We start from the raw sequence: 23854 nt of genomic DNA on the forward strand, positions 1-23854 counted from the left end.
AAAGAAAGAAGACAAGAAGGGAGCAATGTGTCAATAGGAAAAAAGATGATTATTAGAATAGTTAGTATTATATAATCAGAATCATTTCTATATAAAAAAGCAACAACTGTTTTCAAATGTTTGTCAAATGTCATCTTCCCCCACTCCAGTTCAGAAACAAGAGGTATGGGGGAAAGTTATTAAACAGAACAATGATGATACCATATAAAATGAGCGACGACACTGAAATCGCCAGATGATATTTGAGTCATCCTGGTAATTGCGATTAACTTTTTATTAACTTAGTAAAATTCCCCCAAATTCCAGCAAAGTAAAAGGATTTCTACCTTTGAGTACCTGATTAGATTAGAAAATCTTAGCTTTGCACGCTCAACCTTCCCAAACTTTAATGGAGTACCACACCCCCAAGCAGAGATTTTTTTTAAAGGGGTGTTAAATGTACACTGGCTTGAAGTTCCTCCAAAGGAACCTAGTTCCTGTGGAAAGTTCTTGTTGTGTAAATGTGGCTTAAGAGAAAGAAAACGTAAAAAAAAATGTAGACCTGTGTTGTTAATTATGCTCAATGCCATTAGAAGGGTCAGACTGTGAGCACTTAGGGCGAACAGCTTCAGCACCAATTTTACTACAGAGAGCTTTTTTTTTTTTTTTTTTTTTTGGTTTGAATGGTCAAAGAGGTACTCTATAATTGCTTCCACTTTCTGTGGGTTACAGACGTTAAATGCTCTGCACATTTATCCCTTTTAATCTATTAATGCAGCTTAATAATTGATACAGTGCCTCTCTGGCTGCGGTCTTGGCCCATAATCAATTAATAATTTTAATGACTGGGCCAAGGAGCAACAGTAGCGGGTGCACCATGAACTTTATAGAAAAAAAGTGCACTAGATAGTATTACTAATTGTGATTATGGCTTGATTTAACCTTTCTGGGAAATTCTGGGTCTGACTGAACATCTAACCCCCATTACTATATCAACATACTGTCAAAAGAAAGGACATAATATGTAACAAGAAGTCATTATAGATTTTTGATACTGGCAAGCAGAGCTGTAGTGTGTGGCCTAATCCTCTCAAAAGATGGTTTGACGAGTACGTCAACCCAAATGTCAGCCATATTGTGACCCGCAGGTAGCAAACACGAAGAGCGAAAATTATCTGCTGATTCTAGGGAGACGAGCGCGACAAACAAACATTAATTACTTATACACAGATTCTTGACTGGGCTCTCACTCATTATTTACTGCATATCACCAGCTGCCTTGTGAGTCTTACTGAAAGGTTAATGAAGAACATAGAGATATGAAGGCCGCCCAAACCTATTGCCATCGCTCTGGTACATCTTGTACTTGTATGTGTGCTTGAGTGGGTGTGTGTGTGTGCATCCCGTCAGGTGGCTGCAGCAGACTCGGGTGTGCCTGCCATTTCTTAATTATTGATAATGAAGCCCAGGGAGACTGCAGCGAAAGATGAAGGGGAAATGGCATCTGATGCAGTTAGGCATAATAACAATACAAGTCATGATGGTGCTGTAATGAGAACAATTATACGACTATACCCTCGACGGCCACAACAATACCAATCATTCTGCCATTTTTAGAACTCTTTTTTCTGTATGATCACCCTTTTCTTTATCCTAGACACGTTTTCTTCATCATCTAAAATCACATTACAAAGCCCCTAATCATCACTAATGCTTCGACATCCAAAAATTATATTCATCCACGTTTTTTTCTCTGTTGGTTTTACGAAACCCAACTCGCATTGTCATTCCAGCAGAAGCCATTAATAATTCTGACAGCATCTTAGGGTGCAAGCTCACAAACAACAAAGAGGAATGTGTTAAAAAAAACAAAAACAAAAAAAAAAAACACCCTCCATGCCACATCAAGCAGTTCCTGTGACCTTCCCATCCTTGAGGAAGACAGTTTTACATCCCAACTCTCATTAAATCCCCTGGGGTTTAAGGCCTTGATAAAGCAAACAAATGGCTCGTAATCACAGCGGTAATAAGCAGAGGGGTGATCATTAGAGATGCTATTCATCCCATATGGAACGCCTCACCGAGAGCTGGGGACCCTTCTCCTATTGTGCCAGAGTGACTTATTGTCTCTGCCAGTGCAACGACAGGTCGTCCTTGTCTGTATGGGGGGGGGGTTTATCCACAAAGCCTGGCCGCCCACTCACCTTGTTTGCAGGGCTTTATTAAAGCTCAACCTGTACTGACTCACTGCTAAATGCAAGTCTCCATGTACTGTAATCAGCCTCAAACCACCAACATTAATTTCCATTCATGACTGCAAAAGAAAGTGCGAGATTATGGACTCAGCACCTGATCTTGGCATCATGGCCTGGCCTATTAGAGCTGGCAAGGGCTAGAATGAAGTGCTGTTCAAGGAATTTGCCAGGATGAAAGTGGAGTGCAGTGACTGCTGTGTGACTACTTTCTCTATTCACATCCACTGGGATGTACATCATTGTTATTTGGCTCAACCGTGGAGGTAGCTTAAATCTTAAAATGGTGTTATGTAATCCCTATGGGCTAGTTTAGAGTACAAGAGAATAAACCCAAGGGAAAACACTGTAGTTCTTCAAAGAAAAGTTACTACAATAAAATCAATTAATTAAATACTTATGGCAACAGCTGAAATTCCCAGACCCTCCCCCCAAAAAGAAAAAAAAGACAAAACTCATCCATGAAAATAATTCACTCCTTGAATTTGAGTCCACAGTCTTAGTTGCGTTTTTGCTTTCCGAATTCAGTCTTGATTTGATCTTCCGTCTTTGCCATCAATAGTGTTGGACTGATATCGCTGGAGAATAGCCAGCAAACAAAAGCTGTCAGGAATGCTTTTGCTGACAGCAACCCCAAGGTCTCACCGCAAACCAGAACGTATTCTTCATGACAACAAATAAGAAAATACCCCCCTTATATATACTTATACAATGTCTTCTCAATTCATCCAAGGTATAAAACTTATACAGCAAAAACAAGGAAGAAATACTGGTGTGTAGCTGTTTATTAAGAATTTCAAGTTTTTTCCCCACATACTTTGTGTATGTCACTGTTTGTTTACTTACTTTCCAATCCAAGACTTTTCTAATTACTTTCTTAAAGCAATTATCCAAAGAGGTCTTAGTAAGTCCCCTAAGCCATTTGTAAATTTCTGCTTCAGCGTCACAATACACAAAATACATGCATAATAAAAAAGGGTTCTTACCTTTATTTGCAAACATTCCGAGTGAGCAGCACCAGGAAAAATAGGAAAAAGAAAAGCACAATTAGAATAGGCATTGTCATAAATGAACAAACTTAAATCTAAGAGCTTTCTTCTTTTATTTTTATGACTTTATGTCCCAGCGAAAGAAAAATGGGAATCTGAAGTGTATATGTAAGCTCAAAGCTAGCAAGGAGTTCTAATAACAAACAGAAAATGAATGATGAACAAATAGTGTTCGATAAACATGTTATGGTCAGGACACTAAATAGTTTCATTGTTTTATTTTCAATTAGCTTAATTATTTATTGAAGAAGACGCTGGAAGTCAGGCTGATGGGATACTGGAAGGTTTCTGGCAGCAGAGAGACAGTGAGAGAGTAAGAGAAAGAGTTTGAGACAGGGTTTGCCCAATTTCCTAGAATAGAGGAGAAAAACTGCAAGCAAGAGTTTCATTGATTTACAGCAGTGAATAATGCAGGTAAATATCACCTGAGCAAGTAAAAGAGTATTGAACTTTAAAAATATACATTTTGAAATGATTTGAAATGAATTTTTTTCATCTATCAACAGTTTTCATGATATAAAAACAGTATAAATGAATGCAGCTTCCGGGTTAGTAAAAAGCCAAGGCAGAAGTGCCGAAAAATTCGAATTCTACCTAAAGGCCACAAGATAGCGATAGCTGTGGTTGCAAAAAGACTTCTAGTCCCATAGAAGTCTACAGTAAACCAACTTTCTGACTTGACCGCTGCTGAAATTACAGACTCAGACATTCATTTTGGACCATACTGAATAAAAAATTGAGTCTGTTTCATAAATGTTAGTTTGACCATGTTTTAAAGAAGAGCAATATTTGTGGTATGGATTTGTATAATCTTTGGCTAGTGAATTGCCAACCACCAGTCATTAGCAAATGAGTGTGCGATTTCACGATCAGACCCTCCCTTCCACATCAAAATCATTTTTTGAAACCAAGATGGCGATGGCAGAAATGCCCACCTCGAGCCTTAAAAAAGGGTGGCACCTTTTATACCGTCTGTGGATATAGTAGCAAATCTATTGAACTGACACTGGTTGTTAGTATATTGGAATTAGTGTATGTGACAGACTTCAGCAAATATGGTCACAAATAGAATCAGAAGACGCTGCAAGCTGCCACAGGGGAGTCTTGCCATGACTTGCTGCTGCCCGTTCGGAACACTGATGTCCCGCTGCTTGCCGCCTAATAATACTGTGATGAGATGCAATGTCTGTAATAAATACAGTGAGAAGAAGCATGAATTGGAACAAATGAGCAATTATTGGCAAGACCTATTTACTATCAGCAGTGAGTGATTAGGCATTTTTGGATGAGCACAACTTCTTATTTCTGGAAGAGGTATCCTGTTTTTTTTTTTATGGTAGCAGGAACTATTGAACCGTTTGAGGGGACTTTTTCGAGCTCGTCCTTCAAGGTACGTCCTCTACAGCACAATAACAAGCTTTGATGTAAGCATGAGGCAGCCACGACATAAAAAAATAATAATAATGATAGAAAAGCATCATTAGCAGAAACATTATACAAGGATTATGACATTAGCTGCATAAACAACATACAACTCCAAAAATTAAAGAAAACCAAGAGAAAACTGCACAAAAATAATGTCTAAGCTTTATTAAGGGACTTACATCCCTCCATCCAACAAAGCAAAATATTATAGTGCAGTGACAGTTGTAGTGACATTGGTCAATAGTTGCAATGACTGTATAGATTAGATTGTATTCAGCAGGAATCACTCTTGTGTTCCTGCATGAATCATTGCTGTATATTTCTTATTGTATGCCTAAACTTAGCAGTGATAACTTGAACGTATTACATAAGTGTGCAAATTTTTCTGCAAACTTGCTCAGACAACATAATGAAAATATAACCTGTGCACAGTGTGTGCCTTAACATTTGTAATGAAATCCCAATAATGTGGCAGAAATTAAAGTAAAGGTTAATAAAATTCTAAAAAAAAGAATCCAGTTGTCTTATAAGCATTTACTACAGATAAAAATAAAAGGGTTTCATGCATATTATATGACTATGTTAAGCATTTTGCACGTAACATGGGGCTGCTGAACTCATTTTGACTGGCTGGAGCATGCACTGTTATTTGCTAAACAACTCTCAAGACTTACAGTTCCATTATAGCTCCATTAGCAGAGAGAAAAAGGGACGGGGTTGGCAAAAGGGAGGGAGAATAAAAATCATAGGGATGATAGCTGAAAATGAAAAAGAAGCAAAGAAGGCTGAAAAGGTGGAGAGAACTAGAAGATGATGAGCTAAAGAGCATACAAAGAGAGAAGATGGTTCTTTCATCTTGTGAGCTTTCAAGAAGACTATAAACTGAAGGAGTACAGAACAAACTGCAGTCTATACTACTGAACAATCATCCCCTATGGCTTGAGCGTATGACCAAGTAAAAGCTAAAGAGTGACAAAAAAAAGGAGAAATGAGGGCGGTGGCGTGTGAAAGATGTGTGAGGGAAACGAGAGAATGGATAAATAACAGAGACCATCTCAGAAAAGAAAGTAAATGACTAGAAACTACTGATAGCTCTAAATATGACTTGTTCAATTTTCAGCTACTGAAAAGGGAGAGAACTGAGCTCTGTGTTGTGCTCTAGATATGTAATCTCTATTCAGCTGCACTGACAAATGGTATCAGATATTTTCCTGTTCATCCATTCCAGCAAACCTGTGTCAGATGGAACTGTATCTGACACATTAGTGTCCATTTATACTTGCATTTCATAAAATGTCAAGTTCTTGCACATTATCCTGTGCATTCATATCTATTTCAAAAATGCAGGGCTTTCACCTTAATACATTAAAACACACTTTTTTCTCTCAGTTAGAAAGGAGTCTAGGTTTCACTAGGAACAATGAACAACCAAAAGATTCCAGGTAAAATAAAAACATCTGGCTTTTGTACTTGTTATGCATAACGCAACCATGAGAGATTTTAATTTTTGCTGTCAGCCAGAGTGATTGCGTTCCATTATTGATGGCTATTCAGATAATAAGTGAACAATCTTACAAAACAAAAAAACAAAAATAAACCACGATAAATTGCATGCATCATTCTGCAAACAATTTGTCTTCTTTGTACACTGGACAAAGCAAAAACTTCTGTATTTATCTGAAGAGTTAGTTGGGACTGAAGCACTAGTCTATCAGAGAGTAATTGGAACAGCTTGGGCTGTAAAGAAAGTCTCTACTTAGCTCAGTTTCTCTGTTAAAGCCCAAGCCAATGAAGCACTCTGCCAATTCCCCTCATGGTGGCAATCCAGCTTTATTGATCCCATCATTCCTACTTTTATTAAGGCTGTTCATGTATTCTATGTCCAACTAAATCTCGACAAAAAAGAGGATTTTGCTCATGCAACATACACGAATCTTTGTGATTTGTCTTTTTTGGGTTGATATAAAAGCCACTTGGTTTTTTGAAAAACAGCTATGAAAAATATGTGTGGATACAACACTTTTCTTTTTTTTATTCAACTAACTCCCACTGCTTCTTACTCAGAAGAGGTCGTGGATGCCTTGCAAAAGCTTGGTTTTCCATTAAATGAAGAATTATTAAAATGAAGCGTGTCTCGCCACATTTTCGGTCCTTAACACAAAACACTAGGCTGCTGTCAAACTAAAGATGGTCTCAAGGGCCCAGACACCATGCTGAAATATTACCCCTTAAAGCACAGTCCTACACTGCTGGGTTTCTCTCTATAAAATGCTTCAATATGACTCAAGAACTCAAGAACTTTTTATACACATGGAAACAAGGGCCTGAACAAAGAAAACGGCCAGACAATCTATGGTGAGTGTGGTTTATTTCAAAGGCTTTGCTTTATGTGTCTGTGCGAATGTGTTTATCACAGAGAACAACAGCTTAAGAAAGCAGCCGACTCTCTGGAATTTTTGCAGTTAGGCAGGAATCTGTTAATATTGTTCAAAGTAAGAAATTGGTAACAAAAGGGGACCCATTGGGCTGGCAGATGCTAAACAGTTTTGGGCAAACTTTCAAATAATGAGTTCATCACACCATATGTGTAAGTAATCTCTTAGGTTTCAGACTGTTGCAAACTAAATTCCAGTTACATTAGATATTGGTTCCGCATGATGTCATTGTGAGGGGATATCCTTAATATGAGTGAGGGTCAGTCATTCTTTTTTAATGTCAATCATGTAAAGCTACTCTAGTAGAGTTCAATTTTAAAAAATAAGGAGGGAGAAATGAGCACTTTAACATTTACATACATTTGAAAAATGAATCCTTCTCTATTCGTAAAGAGTTGAGCAACTGCTCCAAGCAATATCGCTCCACTTTGTTTTTGCCAGATTTCTGTTATCTTCCTCGGATTTTATTTTTGGCTGGTCTTTTCTACCCAGCCAGAGTGGGCTTGATGATCTCATGTAAGCTTAAAGGTCTATGCATAACCCAGCCAAACTCAGACTCTTGATTGTTCTCACCCCCAAGTAATCTGCATTAGCGACTGAGTCCCACTGTAGCACTCCAGTCTGACTAAGACTCAAGGTTGAAATGTGTCACTGTGACCAGAATTAAAAGAAATAAGAAGCCTATAATTATATGCAAACAATTATATGCAAACAAACCAGCAACTGCAAGAATCCAAAGAACTTCAACTTCAACCTTATATTCATAAATGAATCATCAATTATTCATTTCTGAACACCTACAGAAGAGTGTTCACAAATACTTTTAATGAGAGGATGATGCATTTTCAAGTAGACGTCTCCATATGTGACGCCTCTGTAGTGACTAGTGTACTTGATGTGTTTGCTTGTCCATGTGTATCAGAATGGGTGGGTTGTTGAGGAGTATATTTGAGTCAAAAGTTGTGCTGATTTCTTATAAAGAGTTTCCACGTGCATTCATCAGTTCATGTGCAATTACAGCATGTTTGTGAGTGGGAAAACACACGCCCACTCATCAAACACCCATACACATCCCCAACTATTAACATCAGCTGAAAGGGTGCTCTGCCACCTGCCTTTATTTTCAAGACATCCAAGGGCTATTATTGCCTCAACTTCGCAGTCAGCGAGATCATAAATGTCTCTCAATTATAAAACCATTCAAGGGCAATTAATCTGAGTATAAAGAGAAAGGCAGATGAAACGGGAGAAGAAGGGGAAAGAGTACAAAGGTGGGGCAAAGGGTAACAAAGACAAGAGGGTAATTGGGAGGGAGCAAAGCCAAGGAAGTAATGTGTTTGTAGTGTAAGGCACTACTTAAGGCATTAAACATTTCCCTTTTGGTGGTGTAAAGCATTTCCTTTTCACATAGTTCCAAATGAAGCTGTTGTTGCTAATGCTACTGAGCTGGGCTTTTCCTTCATACTCATTCAATGACAGAAGCATTTAACAGTGTTGGTTCATGGCATGCAGTTTTAATTGCAGCTTTCAATATTGACGAAACCTTTCTTGCTTTAAAAAAAATTAAAGCAAAGCTGTTCAAGACAAACTGGAAAACACGGAAAGATTTAATGCGATTCTACAAAGTTGCAGTCGAATCTTTTTTCACTGACCTCATTGAAAAACATCCTCATAATCCTTGTAAAACCGCTGCTACACACACGCTGGGTTTTAGTAAGACTTTGCCAAGCAAGACTTCCTCAGATTTTGTTAACAAAGTGTCAAACATTCACAGGCAGATCACCCATCCAACTCAAGATGTAACAGCTGAGATGAAAGCCTGTGTCTCTCTTGAGTCTTTTGATTCGGTTTCCACTGAAACTCTCACTGAGACTGTGATTTAAATGAAGCCCTCTTTTTTCCTGTTGGCATACTACTCAAAAGATTTCTAACATAAGTATATGATTCTTTTCTCCCACTTATGTGGAAAATCATTTAAAATGTTACTGCCCGTAACTCCTTCAGCAAGCAATTGTTCAACTACACCTTAACAACACACCTGTAGAGTTCATCAAAGGTATAGAGCACTATATTAACCCAGCTTAACTATAAGCTTCTGGAATAGCATTTCTTTTTGAAGAACTCAGTCCAACCTCTGCTACAGTTGATGACTCTGACAATATTTGGGCTGACTGGGACCCAATGAATGTAAAAACAAAGAATTACCAGTTTGTTCGTTTTTACCTGATTTTTGTTTCTAAGAAAAATGAGAGCCACATATGAGGATATTCGTTTAACATTTCGATAGAACAGTAGCAGTATAATGTCCTCGTAAGTAGATATCAGGCCTTTATAGAGCAAAACTGAGTATTTTGGTCTAAATAACCCAAAATGTGATGTCCACATTTTGGACGCCAGGTCCTGGGAGGTTAAGGCAAAAAACAGCTTGTAGAATTCTATTGGCATTAAAATTCAATATTTGGTGTGATCACCTTTATTTCTCAACATAGCCTAAAGTTGGGAAGTTAGGCAGGCTTTCTTATAATTTCTCTATGTGGTCTTTAAGAATTGTTTTTCAGGCTTCTTGAAGGAATTTTTAAAGCTCTTCTTTGGATCTTGACTGTCTTTTGATTAATTCTCTATCAAGATGATCCCACACTGTTTCAGTATTATTTTTATAATCTTATGTCAGGTCTTTGACTTTCAGGTATTGTTAATCTGCTGCAGATAGTTCTTTTAGGCTTGCCACTTCTTTCGTTTTCCACTAGCGTCCTGAGTTTCTTAAGGACACACTACATAGTTTGCTGAGATATGATACATTTTTTGGCATAAAATAGCATTCTTGCACTCAGAACATTATTTTCAAAGAGTTACTACCCAGTCAAACTGTTTTCTTTGGCATTTTTCATATATTCAACTAAGGAAATTGGAACAAATGGGTTTGTGCACAAGGCCCTTCTTTAAAATTGGTCTTGCCTAAGTTATCTGTAATGAGTAGACACCAGACTGGCTCATCCCTTGCATTAGGGGCCTTTTTTATGCTTCGCAGGTCAGTGTGGATTAAAAAACATCCATTGCTCTGAAAATGAAATTTTACAAGGACTTGAGTGAACATGAGTGAAAAAGCAGCCAATGTTCAAACAAAGACTTTGAAATACCATTAGAAAGCTTGGAGAACAACAACTCAAGAACACCTTAACAAGTAAGACTGGCTCCTTGGAAGCAAGATATAAAGAAATGAGATGTGAAAAAGTACTCGTGTCCAGTACCTTCATTTTTCCACACAGTGTAGGACATTATGGCAATTTCTTCATCCAACTCTCGCCCTATGACAGCTGGGATAGGCTCCAGCGCCCCCCGCGACCCTGAAAGGGATAAGCGGAAGCGTATGGATGGATGGATATTAGTAATACACTAGTCCCACATTGCATTACGTAGGTGGAAAATCCTCACTGGGACATTAGCTTATTTAAGTTCTTTAAAAATATTACAGTAAGCTCTGTGGTGACCATATGAACATGGCATGCTAGCCAGGGCTCACATACTTGTTCATTTAGTTTAGTTTGTATGGTTTGGTTGTACATTTGTGAAATAACTCTAAAAATAAAAGTTTCATTTTTAAAGAAATTGTAGAAATGCAAAACTTTGACACAAGCCCACTAACTCTTGGTGAGTGCACTCAAGAATAAAAGCTACATATCCCAAGAAATGTCTTTGTATCCTGGTAAAGAAATAAAAAGAATTTTAGCTGAATGCACGCTAAAATGAAAAAAAGGTGTGCTGCCACTCGTCTAAAAAATAAAATACAGTGAGTAAATGTGATGAATAAAATGAGTGAGCCATAAAAAGTACAGCTACACACAAACAAATACAAATGACGCAGTAATAAGAAGCCTACTGCCAAAGGCCAGAACCAAAGCATTCTAATTAAACAGCATGTATACAGAGGAACCTTGACAAAGCAAGAGAGCAGAAAATACTCATGAAAAGAAAGACGGGGTTAGGAATGAACACAGTGTGCATTCTTGAACACCACAAACAAAGAACTATAAAAGCACATTCCTCGTGTCCTTTTGTGTACGTCTGTGGTTGTTTCTGCACATCTGTGTTTGGCTGTCCATGCTACGGTAAGTGCTGCTTCTGGAAGATGTCTACTTTACTATTCTGCACTGGGAAGAGGAAATAAAACTGAATTCTGCTTTCCTCCTAATTGAGTGAGAGTACAGTTAGCAAATTAAAACAATTACATCTGCGGGCCAGTGGCCACTGGACCGTGAACTGCACAACAACAATATGGAAGCAGATTTCAGCAAGAAGGAACAGCCTCATTAATACATACTGAGGGAGTGGGGGGTGCAGTGTAATCAAGTTGGAGCTTATTCAGCTGAAAACATCTAAGATTTTGCCAAAGATATGCAGCTACAGCTGGGTAGCGTACAGGCAGAGACACCTAGATTAGCTGTGATTGAGTGTGTGCGTCTGTGTCTCGGTGTGTGTATGTGGGAGTGAATGCATGTGTGTCTCTTTGTGCCTGCGTGTCTCTGTATGTGCTCTCCTGAGCACAAATATACGCCAAATCAATTCAAATTAGGTCATCTCTTCACTCAGTCTAATGTTCCATAAAAGATGTAAGGGGCCCCATCCGTATCGCTGTCTGTTTCTGACATTACTTATCTCTAGGTGTCTTCTGCAGTCTCTCAGGCAATACAGGCCATTTCTACGGCAAACTTAATGGACTGTTACATAAGCCACCTAAAGCCTGTCCTGCCATTCGTGACACTAAGTGTGAGAAGTGACTATAAGAGGGAAATTTTAAGGAAAAATGCCGGAGGAAATTACAAGCCTTAAAAGGGTTCTAATCTAGAATCCTCCTGTGATGGGCCAGGGCTGTCGACTCCCAGCGAATGGGTCAGATCTAACTGGCTTCTTGATATGAAAAAAATTGCACAAGTAGGTAATGAATGAGTGGCTGGTATAGCTGCCATACTAGAGAGAAGACAGCAGTGGAAGAGATAAGTAAAGCATGTGGGAAAAGAGCACTTTTGTGTCACTCTCCTGAAAGTGTGCTGAACTACGACATCAGAAAAGACAACAGAAGAAAAAAACGACCGTAGCAAGAAATGTAAACATTAAAAATACAGTTATGACACTGACGCAGTGCAGAAACAGAAGTGGGTGGAAAAATGTTCCAGGTGACACCAAGTATGGTCGGTTCAAACACTGGTCACCCAGTTCTTCATAGAAGTGGGCTAAGGGTTTAAGTTCTGTGCTGGTTAAGTCCATATCACTCCAAACCACTCAGCCTCTCCTGCAAGCTTTGCAGAACTTCCAAAGTGATAGAACCGAAGTTGAACGCTCTATTCTTCCCTCATTCTTTTGTCCCATCTTCCCCTCAATGCCATACTGCAGAATCCCAGTGTGTAGACTGCACATACATCTAAACCTCAAAGACTAGTAAGGTGGTAGGTTAAAATAATGCTCCACTGGGAAGGATTGAGTCTGCAGTGTGAGGTACCTGTCATCTCGAAGTTTAAAACATCAAACACAGATGTCAAAATCTGTGTTTAAAAAAAAAAAAATCTCAGTAAAAAGACTAAGGTGGTGACAGTATGCCTGTAAAATAACAGTAAAAAAAAATTATGTTTGGGTGAATATGAAAGAAAATATGGCAGCTTAATTTAGAAGTATAAACACCCACGCAGTATAGATCAGTACTACTAAAAGATTACTGTATTTCTCAGCACTTAATGAGAAATCTCTCATTAGAGTAGGTGAAATACTCAAGTACGGTATATAAGGCGTTCACACAGCTTGCACTAATGAAACACAACTTAATGAATAGCTTTTTGTGACAAATGTGGCTAAACCAAAGAGAGTTGGTTTTAAATATCACCGTACTTTGAGAAATACAGACCACTGTGTGCCAAGGTTTTTATATTCATTTTCACTGAATGTTATCCCTAAAGTACAACAAGGTTGCCAAAGTAACCACCACCCATACCCTCAGCATACTTCCCCCCACACATACACACAAAAAAGGTGTGCGAACAATTGATTTGCACAGTCTCTTTTGTTGCACCTGTCATCCCACTAGATGAAACTCAGTATTAAAACACCTTTCTGGTGAAGCATACAATATTCTGCTGGCAAACCTTGGCTTCTGGCATTCATCTGTACGCTACTTTGACACGTAGGATTGTTGAAGACCGAAACAATATTAAGCAGCTTCTTTTGATGTAGTGGCAGTTTTTATTTGGAGCCCAGATGGAACTAAAAGTGAAAAGTCTTTACACTTTACACTTCTGATTTTTACCATTTGTTTCAAAATTTTATAGACAGGCAAAAAAGAAATTACATGCATTTAAAAGTCTACATGAGCTTTCCTTACAAGGACCCACAACTGGCTCTATGTACTGTAGCTCCAGTTTCTACTTGCCATCGGTATAGTTTTACAGTTCACAGTTCAAACAAAGTTAATAATAATAAAGTACACTGTGAACACCCCTATAACAGTAGCAGAAATAACACGCTCAATGCAGGCATTAGTGACTTATCAAACCTTACATTTATCTAGAGGTTAAAAACTCCCATACTTATTTTTTCTGTGATCATCTGTACGTCAAATGATTTCCCAGAAACACAATATTCTAAACACTCTTTAGTGTTAGTCTCAACAAATGTTGAGTCCGCTGGTTTGGAACAAAGTACCCAGCAGTCCAAAACATATCTTTGTTTGGTTTATTTGAAGGAGATTTGTTGACTAAGAACTCAGAGCAGTAATGGCCTCACACCTGGAAGCTGCCCAGCTCGACAATCTGCTGGCTGTCTGATCTATCGGCTGCTGAGCAGCTCCACTGAAGCAGTTGGGGGTTAAGTACCTTGCTCAAGGGTAACTTGGGGGGGTCATGAGGGCCAGTACTTTTTTGCCCACAAGTCACCAGTCTGCTCAAGTCAGAACAGAACTGATCCATAAATCCATATTTTAGCCTTAGCGTGTGCCTATAATGTATTTCTACAGGAAATGTCACTTTAACTGCCTGTAAAACGCAAAGACGGAGGAGAAAAAGGGCCCATGGTTGAGGATAATGGAAAATTTGTGCTCCGTCTATTTATTATTTTCAGGGAGATTTTCTGTGTGTACAATGTGTCTGTGTGTTTGTGTGGATGGTTATGAAGCGTGTTTAATTAAATTTCACACACTGCGAAGTGTCAGATTGAGAAGAGCCCCCCACCCCCACACACACGCGTACCCCCTCATGTGCATAGACACACACATACAACCATGGTGATGGTAGTGGGATGCAGATGAGATATGATTTGAGTGGGTGGAAGTAAACACTAATAAGTGAATGGCTTGTTTTTTAATTGGCAGTCTGGAGTGAAACAGTTTCAAGTAGGCCAGTGGTACAACTTATAGATGTGAGGACTCACACACATTTAAAATACTGTGCAAACTTGCTAAAAGAAAGAAGTTCAGACCTGATGAATCTTTGCACCGTTGCACAGATGGTCAATCTTCTACAGCATAGTCACAGAAGATGAATAGACCTAATGCTTGGAGGGACAGAAAGGCTGAGGCTGATGTATTGATGGACAGTAAAAACAGAAAGAGTGGAGAGAGGTCACTGTTTCTGACACCTGCTGTATACACAAGGGTGCTCAGATGAAACTATCCAAAACCACCCGAGTCCACCTGAAGCGCGCGTTCTCACACATACATGAATGCAAAGGGGTGAATCTCCATACACAGAATTGACCAAAGAGTCATTTCTGGTTATGGCTAAAGCTTGTGTGACAGTCTGTGATATCACTCTGTCACACTACAGTGCTCACATTTGATAGTGAGGAGCAACAAAAAGGCTTTTCTGGTTATGTCCCTTCCCTCTGGTTGGAAGAATTATAAGCAAACCTTATAAAGTTGGTTAATATTTCATTTTAACTTGACTCATTCACTTCAATTTTTAATTAGAAAAACACTTGAAATTACATACTGGTTGAGATTTATGTGTAAATCAAGGCACCACCAGGAAAAACTTTATTTCATTTCATTTATATTTATAGCATTTTCATTGTTTTTTTATTTTTATTTTCAAGAACTTCATTTTCTTGAGCGTATACGAATGCAAAATGCATTTTAATGAATGTCATGATAAGTTTAGGCTTTTAATGATTTCTTTGAGCTGTTCCTTTTGCAGGGTGGAATTATTTATTAATGCAAACAGGTATACATATGTATTTACAAATATAAACATACACTCAGATCTTTTAATAAATGGTTCCACGGGTTCTTCAATGTCTTTTAACTTGATAAGGCCAAGGCCTTCCTGTTAGTTGTCACAGTTAACTACAACTGACATTCTCTCTTAACCAGCATTAAAATATTTTGTTTAACAACATTAACTGGATTCGTCAATACTCAGGACAATGGGAAAAACCAGAACTCAGAGAAGATCTAAGAAGGAGAATTGGAGATTTATACAAGTTGAAAAGGTTATTTCTCAACAACTGCAGATTTCAACATCAACAGTTCTCATAACTGTACATAAGTGCAAGTTACTCTAATGTGTCACCACACTTTGCCAAGGTCTGGAAGAAGGTCTGTCATCCTCAGATGAGAGGAAATTGGTTAGGATGTGGAAATTGCTGGAACGCCAATGTCCCCGTCCACGGTGAAGTTTTACTTTGCCATGGACCGAAAAGACTGACTGCAAATTGCAACTGTCCACGTGGACAAGCTGAATGCCTTATGGAGGAACGTTTTATGGTTAGACAAGCCAAAAACTGAGCTATTTGGCACAATTACAAGGTATGTGAAACTTTGTAAAAGTGACACAATTGGGTCAGGACAATTATCCCAAACACATTTTGAAATGGATAAAGCAGACTAACATGGTCAAAATGGTCTACCAAAGCCCTGACCTCATTTCTTTTGAAGGTTTGTTGACTACACTTAAAGGTTGGATCTGTACCAGAGATCTAATCAATGTAAATCAGTTCTACAAATTTTGCCAAGAAGAGTGGTCAAATATCCAGCTGCAAAAAACAAATGACAAGGTGCTCAGTGCAGAATATACTAAAAAAAACTTAATTAGTGAGAAATCTGAATGTTGGATTATGACAGGCTGTTTTTAGCTTCCAAGTTTTAAAAAATAAAAATGAATTTCTGGATAATTTCTGTCCCCTGGTGTGGTATTCTTTATTTGAGTGTCTCTTGCCAATGGCAATATTTGAAATTACTATAGATCAAGGTAGTTTAAATGAACAAAATGAGAAAAAAAAAAAGGGTTAGCAGTGAATTTTCCCTGGTAGTGAATTTATCCCAAACCTCTCTGTCCAGTCGCAATGATATGCACCCTTCACAGTAGCATCGCACATTAAGAGTAACTGTCATTAACATATCAGGATCCATTTTGTCACCACATGAGGTGATTTGTGAGTTAAATAAAAACTGTTCATTTATTATGACTGCACAACCCATTAATTAAAAAAAATATATGGGAAACTCGTGATTTTTTGTTTTATACCATTTGGGACAGACCATTTCAGGTAGGTAACAGCAGAACACCGTCAAAGCAGACTGCTACTGTTAATACCATATGGGCCAGTGGTGGGAATATGCAGCAAAGTGTACGTCTGCTGAGACATACACAATCCCTCAGCTGGTTTGCATGAGTTTTTCCTTGTGTATAGCAGGGAGATGCAGAGAGGTGGAGTGTGGTGTTATTGCGCAGACAACTACGCACACCAGAGACCCCCCAAAGGCCCTACAATGCAGGTACTGTACTGTAAGTAAATAATCAGGATCCCCTTGTGTGTGCAATTGAGATAGTGTCTGTGTTTGTATATTCCTTCATGGTGTCACTGTGAAGTCTCCAGAGTAGCCCGTGTTTGTGTAGAGATTGTGTATTTGTATATTTGTCAGGGAGAGGGAGAAAGAGAAAATGTGTGTCGACAAGTGTGCTGCCTCATACATGTTTGATTGGAGGATTTGGTCTTTTCTCCATAAACAAGGCTCCTTCAGTCTGAGCAGGGCAGCCCATTTGAGCATTCATAGGTAAGCCAGCAAAATCGACTGATCAAAATTCATACTGCATACACAGTGGCCAGTGACTCTCCTCTCCTTTCTTTTTTTTTCTTTTCTTTCCCTTCTGCAGTTTAATTCACTTTAACTCATTTCAAGCCAGCTCAATTGTTTTATTGCCAGCTCCTTTTCCTTCGCTCTCCTCCTCTCTGTTGTTTTGTTCTTTTGTCATCTTTTATCCTCTTCTCTTCACTCATCTCCTCTATTCTGCTCTCCTCTCTTTAACACGCTTCCACTCAAGTCTTTTTAATCCAATTCTTTTCATTCTCCACTTCTATTTTCCCTTCCATCTTCTTTTTTCCCCTCTCTTCTGCTAGTGTTATATTCCCCTCCTCTCTTCTCCTCCTCTGTGCCCCTCTCCCCTGTGATTCCTTTCGTCTTCTGCCACACATGTAATATTAAAGAAATGCACACACACTGGGCTAAAACAGACCTCGCTTAGACAAGCATGAAATAAGCAATTCTGAATACAAAACAATAATCCACAGGAAAATCTGCAGGCACCTCAGACGTTCTATTGCTGCCTGCTAAATGACCAGCCCCAACAATTCTCATCGCCAGCAACCCTCTCCAGTCTGCTTAATTCTTATTTTCTTTTTTTTCCCCACTTTATATGACTGTTACACAGAGTCATATAAAAAGCAGACAGCAGGAGTTGGGATGTCAGTGAAAGGAGCTCCTTAGTTGACTTCCCTTAAATGAAGTGACACTTTCAACTTGGGTGTCTTGTAAGTGCGAGCGGCTTAATGTCAGACAATGTTGTCTGTAACTGGGAGGGATATGCTGGGGAGGAGAAGAAAGACCAGACATCTACTGTCATTTAGTCACAAGGAGGAGACATGAGAAAGAAGTAATTAGTGAGAAGTGGTTTAAGAAATGGAAGCAAGGGAGAAGAAAAATACCAGTGGGAAATAGAAAAAGATAGACTCTAAGAAGAAGACATGAGAAGTGAATAGAAGGATGAGAAAGGAATGAAACTGCAGGCAAAGGGGTGGAGAAAATGACATAAAAGGAATAAGTGGGGGGGAAATAGTTCAAAGAAAATCCTCGTTTATTACAACTCAGGTCCCATTTTAGAAAATTTACCTATCAGTTACCGGAACAGTATACTTGCTCATGTAATTGCTGAGGTGTGGAAACGATAAAATTGTTGCTTAGTACGATTAGAGACCGATTAGAGAAAAGTGACACTGAACACAGGAAGGCTGTATTATATTGTTTTTGGAGAGTTTCCCCCATTAAACACTGTCCCTACTGAGAGCAACATAGGTGTCTGGCTTTTTACGCTGGTCGTGGGATCTGCTACTTCTAAAAATTAGAGTCAGAACTACCATTGTGAAAGAAATAAAAACAAGATAAAAGGAAACAGAAATAGGAAAAGGAGAAAAATTATTGCAACAAGGACATTAAGAGGCGCCCAACCCTTCAGGTGGCAGTGAGGTGAAGTGTGAGTGATGCAAAGACCTGATGTGTGGTTCCTCTTGAGTGCACTAGGGCAGGCAGGGGTCCTGTCCCAGTGGCTAGTAATATGGCAGCTCGATGTTGTTTTCACTTTGAGAGATGAAGCTCAACTGCACTGACATACAGTAACAGCACTTTGCAACTGGATGTGTGTGTCGTGTGTGCGTGCCACGCAAGCATACCTGCTAGTCAGAGCTAAGGGGAAGCCCTGTCATGCCTTTCCCCATTGTTAGCATATGGCTGTGCGCTAAGTGAGTTGTCTTTTGCCTTATTAAATATTCACAATTACAAACAGAGTGAAACCCTCACCCTGGTTGGAATTCATGTTTAATTGATGTCTCTCTCTCTCTCTACTTCTCGCCCTGTTCTGTTTCTGTTTTAAGTTCATCTTGTCTTACACTTGAGGGGCCTAATTCAATAAATGTTAAACTACTGTCATCGCTAAGTTTAAGCTTAGGTATGTAATCAGAGGACTGCTAACTTTTTTTAAACAAAGAAGAAGAAGATTGTCTTTAGTTCAGGAGTATAAAAGGTTATGAGGAAAGAACTCAGGTGATGTCACGTGAGCGTGATATTAGAACGGGGGTAAAAAAATTAGAAACCGTAAAGAGAAAACCTTCATAGGTTGAGCAAAATAAAAAAAAATCTACATTGATGATTGATTATATGACCTTAAATATATAAAATGCTATTTTTGTGAGTTTTTCGAATCAACTGAATTCATAAAAAATACGCAGCGAGCAGTTTACCATTCTCCAATATTCGTCGTTTTTAAACATTTCGGCAAAAATTAGCTTTCAACTCAAAAGAAACACATAATCACACTTTAAAACGTCTGCTGATGGGAGTCAACCTTGTAAGCATTTAAGTATTTGATTAACAGATTTTCAAAAGTGCTGCTTCAACAGTACTTCACAGAGCGCAGAGTAACAGCTGCACCGCTACCGTTTATTGGGAAAACTTTTTTCCCCCGAAACTTTCTGAAAACAACCAGCTTCGTCACAATCACTGAACAACTTGGTGCAGTCTGTGCCACAGATGCAGGGCATCTCCAAATAACAGCAGCATCAAATGATAAAGATGTATTTTTCAACTGGAATAAATATCGCTTTCACTCAATGCGCAGCTGGGTATTACTTGGTGGGAGACATGGTCTGTCCCTGCAGACGACTTATTATGTAGGCTCACAACGTGTTATCTCTGAATATGTTTCCAATGTGAATGTGGCAGCATTATTTAAACCTCCTGCTGTTTTACTGTCATGATGAATTCACCAGCACGAACTGTTCACCTGTAACTTATCATTATGGACATACTGTCATCTAAAGCACCAGGGTCAACCTGGTCCTCTGTCAGAGCTAAATGATCCTCTACCTAGTAAGCTTTGTGCATATATCTTAAGCAGAAACTCAGAAGTTTTAGCGTCATTAAGAAGAATGCCTAGTTGTACGATAACATACTTTTGGAATACTGCAACAGATGTTATACCAAGATGATCATCTATTTTATCCTTCGCATCCATTCTCCTCCTCAGCTACCTCCCACTTGGATAAAAGCCCACGAAGCAGCCGTATGCAGTCCAATCAACTAGTCACAAACACATACACCCTCGCATACACATATACACAGGGGTACGCGGGTCACTGGAGCCCTTTCATGTGTCATGTTTTAAGAGAACAAAAGCCTAAATCCATACAGTGTCTCCCAGCTGTTTCATCATTTTCTCTGTTTGTGTCACTGTCTCTGTGATGAAAAGAAAAAACACAACTGACACGTCACAATATACTTTGGTTGAGAGGCAGGTGGTTTCAATTCTATTACATAGTGTGACTCTGCTTTTTGTTTCGGCGTGATAACTAGGATGACAAGCGAACATCAAAGAACTGGTCTTAAGAGGCATTTTAAAGTTTAACGTAGGTGTCAAACAATTGTTAGAAAATGGGAGCCACAGCATACGAGGAGGAAAAGTTTTAGTAAAGTGTAAGTTAGGTAAGATAAGCGATTCACAATGTTGACTGCAAATGACCACTGAATGCATTACTTCTGCTTACTGAATAGAAACAGAAGAAATACAGTAATTCTGTTTTATCTCTCATGCAGTAATTCACTGGACTAATTCGCTACTGCTAAATTTTTCTAAAAATAACTTTATTATTTAAATATTACTCAGAGCAGCTAATTAGGTTTAAAAGTGGAACAAGGAAAACTGGAGGTGGGCTGATTTTTGTTACTGGTCAACACTTTCCCTTCATAGAAACTGTATGTGTGTAATTACAGCAGCTGAATGGGAATGTAGCTGCTGTAATTACCTAAACATGCTGAAAGTGATTCAGTGGAAAGAATTCTGATTTAAATAGGGAAGGGCAACTAGTCTTTAAATTATGTTTGAAATTAATCAGACAGTGTATGCATATTTCATTTTTTTAAAATCTTTGTCCATTTTCAAAAAAAATGTAAAATACTTGACAAACGACAGATAAAAAGTGGTGCATCATGCAAAAACAGCTCTAGAGCCCAACACTTTTTTTTACTTTCCATGGCTATTTAAATGTTAAACGTAGATTAATGTGTAAAAAAAGACTTAAATAATCTTCCTTTGACTATTTTCTATGATGTTTTTTAACTTGATGATGTCAGAAGGTGTCATTCTTTGAATTATTGTGGTTTACTTGTGCACATAGAAAAAGAGTAACATGTTCATAAATGGTAAAACTTGTAGCAAGATATCAGGTAGGTTTATAAGAAACCATCAATCGATCCCAGTCCACACATCGATGGAAAAGTCTCCAGCATAACTAAGGGGGCAGATTTCGCTGACTGAATGACTAACTGATTTGGGCCAAAACAGCATATTGTTGATTTCCAGTTTATGCTTCAGAAACAGTTTGAAACCAAATTTTTCAAACACAGTTTTGGCAGAAAGGAGTTACAATAAGAACTGGAAATATTTGAAAGCCCAGTTATCTTGATTGCATCTATGCTTGGCTGTTTTTGTGCAGAGACAGGATTCTCCAGCTGTGTGACTGGCTAGTACATGTGCAGGGGATCAACCTTTGAAGAATTCTTCATTCCTAGTGAATTAAGAATAGTCTTTTGGTTTTTAATGCCCATTCCTAGAACAAGAAAAGCATCCTCTTAACAGCTGCCATTGTATAAGAGGACAAGCTAATTTTTTCTTCAAACTGTATATTGTACATGTCAAATTAACTTAGATGGAGTCTAGTTTATTTATAAGGCAAAATGTTACAAATCTGTGAATGGCAGTCTGCGCAGCATATAACATCCCATCTCCGTAGACCATTGAATTGAGAAAAGCCTTGTCATTCTTTTCTCATTTCATACAATTACATGACAACTACTCCCTCACTCCACCATACACACATATTGCCTTTGTGGGTATAGGCTACAGCTCGTAATCAGATTTCGGCATTAACAGGATTAGACCAGAGCAGAGGTTTTTCCCTGAGATAGGGAATGAAAACTGTCTATTATACCACATACGAGAAAATGGCAAACACAGATATAAGATAGGAGAAGTGACATGCTCTATCATATCAGATCACAGCAAATGATATCAAGCAATCAAAGATCAGAATAACACAACTTTCTTTTCTACGGCAACAAAAGAGGAAGATCCCAACTTGACATCAATATTGTGAAAAAAATAAACACCTTCAAAACAGGCTGTATGTGTTCTGCAGATGTCTCCTATCATTTCAGATAGTCCTCGGTGCCTGAGGAGGTAAAACGAACCGTCTCCGGACATTCATTCAGGCATTGTGATGGACGGACACCCGCCGGATCAAGACCCCAAAGGAAAAAGTAATGTACAGACAGAAAGGAGAGGCTGTAAAATTTCTGTTTCCTGCAGGGCAAGGGGGTTATGAGGTAGTGTGGAAGGGTGCCAAATCAGATACCACCACATCAAAACAAGCCTTAGGGGTGATACGGGCAAGGAATGACATGGATTCTTTAGGAAAACAAAGGCAGTGTTATCCAGGCCCAGATACACAGACATTCAGACACACAGCACACACAATCATATTTTCATTATACATTGCAATCATGAAAAACTGGCACATGAGCAACCCTATCTCATTCTCTTTTCTTTTGTCTTTCCACACACAAAATCACCCACATACTCTGAGAAATGCCCAATGGTCTGCAGACATCAAATTTTCAACCCACCCTCACCACGCTTCAGTCAGAAATCACATTACCTCTGCCACCCCAATAAGCAGTAAGCACAATGTAGCAGCTACATCCACCTTGTCAAACCTCTGAGCACACCATTATGTTATTTCTCAGTGCAGTGTTATGCCTGCGAAAGCAAACAATAAAAAAAAAAAAGAAGCACCCATCCATCCAGAGAGAGGATAGGACATGGTTTCCGGTATTTCTTTTCATCTGGGACAGTAATGAGCTAGTTTAAAAGAATTGAAAAGGTGAGGCAGAAGTGCAGTCACAAGGGAATGAGAAGAGGAATAGACAGAATAAGTGTACGGTATTTAATCATTAGGGAAAGAAGATGGGCCCGCAGTGGTGGCAGCATTACAATTGGCAGCTTCAGTCATTCATTTAGAATGACATTCATTAGTCTGCCCTATAATCTGCCTCCTACATGTTGGATAGGATGAAGAGCAAGGCAGAGTACAGGCCCTATGAATCACAGGTGTGGACACTATCATACCTGGGCCTCCTCTTTGATTGGTCCCCAAACAAGAAACCTTATCAGGGTCTATGAGGCTGCTAAATAATGAGGCTGTCAGATCCTCCGCAGCACGGCTTTGTGCTTTGTCACATACATACAACTGATAGTATGTACAGGAGAAATGAATGAACAAAAATATCCACAATACAAAAGCACGATACGAAAAAAAATGGCATACCTGCGTTTCAAAACAGTAGCTCTTAGCTGATCCAAGGTTTCCAAGACAATACGGATACATCAACTAAGCTGGTCTAAGATAGTAATGTCACACGTCATGAGGTTGCACTATTCAACCACCACAGTGTCAATGTGACTCACATATGTCAATGAATGACTTGCAGTAGCCTGATTAGTTATGTGAGTGGACAGATAAGATAAATAACTGAGCACAGAAGTTACTTTAAATTTTTGCTTTATAGTTCTAGTCAACCGAGGGATGTTCTAGTTTATTCATGTGAAAACTATATTGGTGATAACACGTT

At 38.8% G+C, this 23854-nt stretch overlaps 2 protein-coding genes across 8 annotated transcripts in view; one reads left to right on the forward strand and one right to left on the reverse strand.

The window, feature by feature from the left end:
* Positions 1-23854, forward strand: part of LOC309713259 (uncharacterized protein) — a 396604-nt gene that overhangs the window by 233443 nt on the left and 139307 nt on the right. The window lies entirely within an intron of this gene.
* sdk2b (sidekick cell adhesion molecule 2b) overlaps positions 1-23854 on the reverse strand; it is a 284764-nt gene that overhangs the window by 198378 nt on the left and 62532 nt on the right. For 4 of the 5 annotated variants that reach the window (XM_082544731.1, XM_082544728.1, XM_082544729.1 and 1 more), the window contains exon 2: positions 10389-10484. The exons of the other annotated variant lie outside the window; for it this stretch is intronic. In XM_082544731.1, coding sequence (XP_082400857.1) covers positions 10389-10484 — 96 coding nt within the window. The remainder of the gene's footprint in view (positions 1-10388; positions 10485-23854) is intronic. 5 annotated transcript variants of the gene reach the window in all.

This window comes from Aulonocara stuartgranti, assembly GCF_965226115.1.
Source record: "Aulonocara stuartgranti genome assembly, chromosome: 8".
NCBI lineage: Eukaryota > Metazoa > Chordata > Actinopteri > Cichliformes > Cichlidae > Aulonocara > Aulonocara stuartgranti.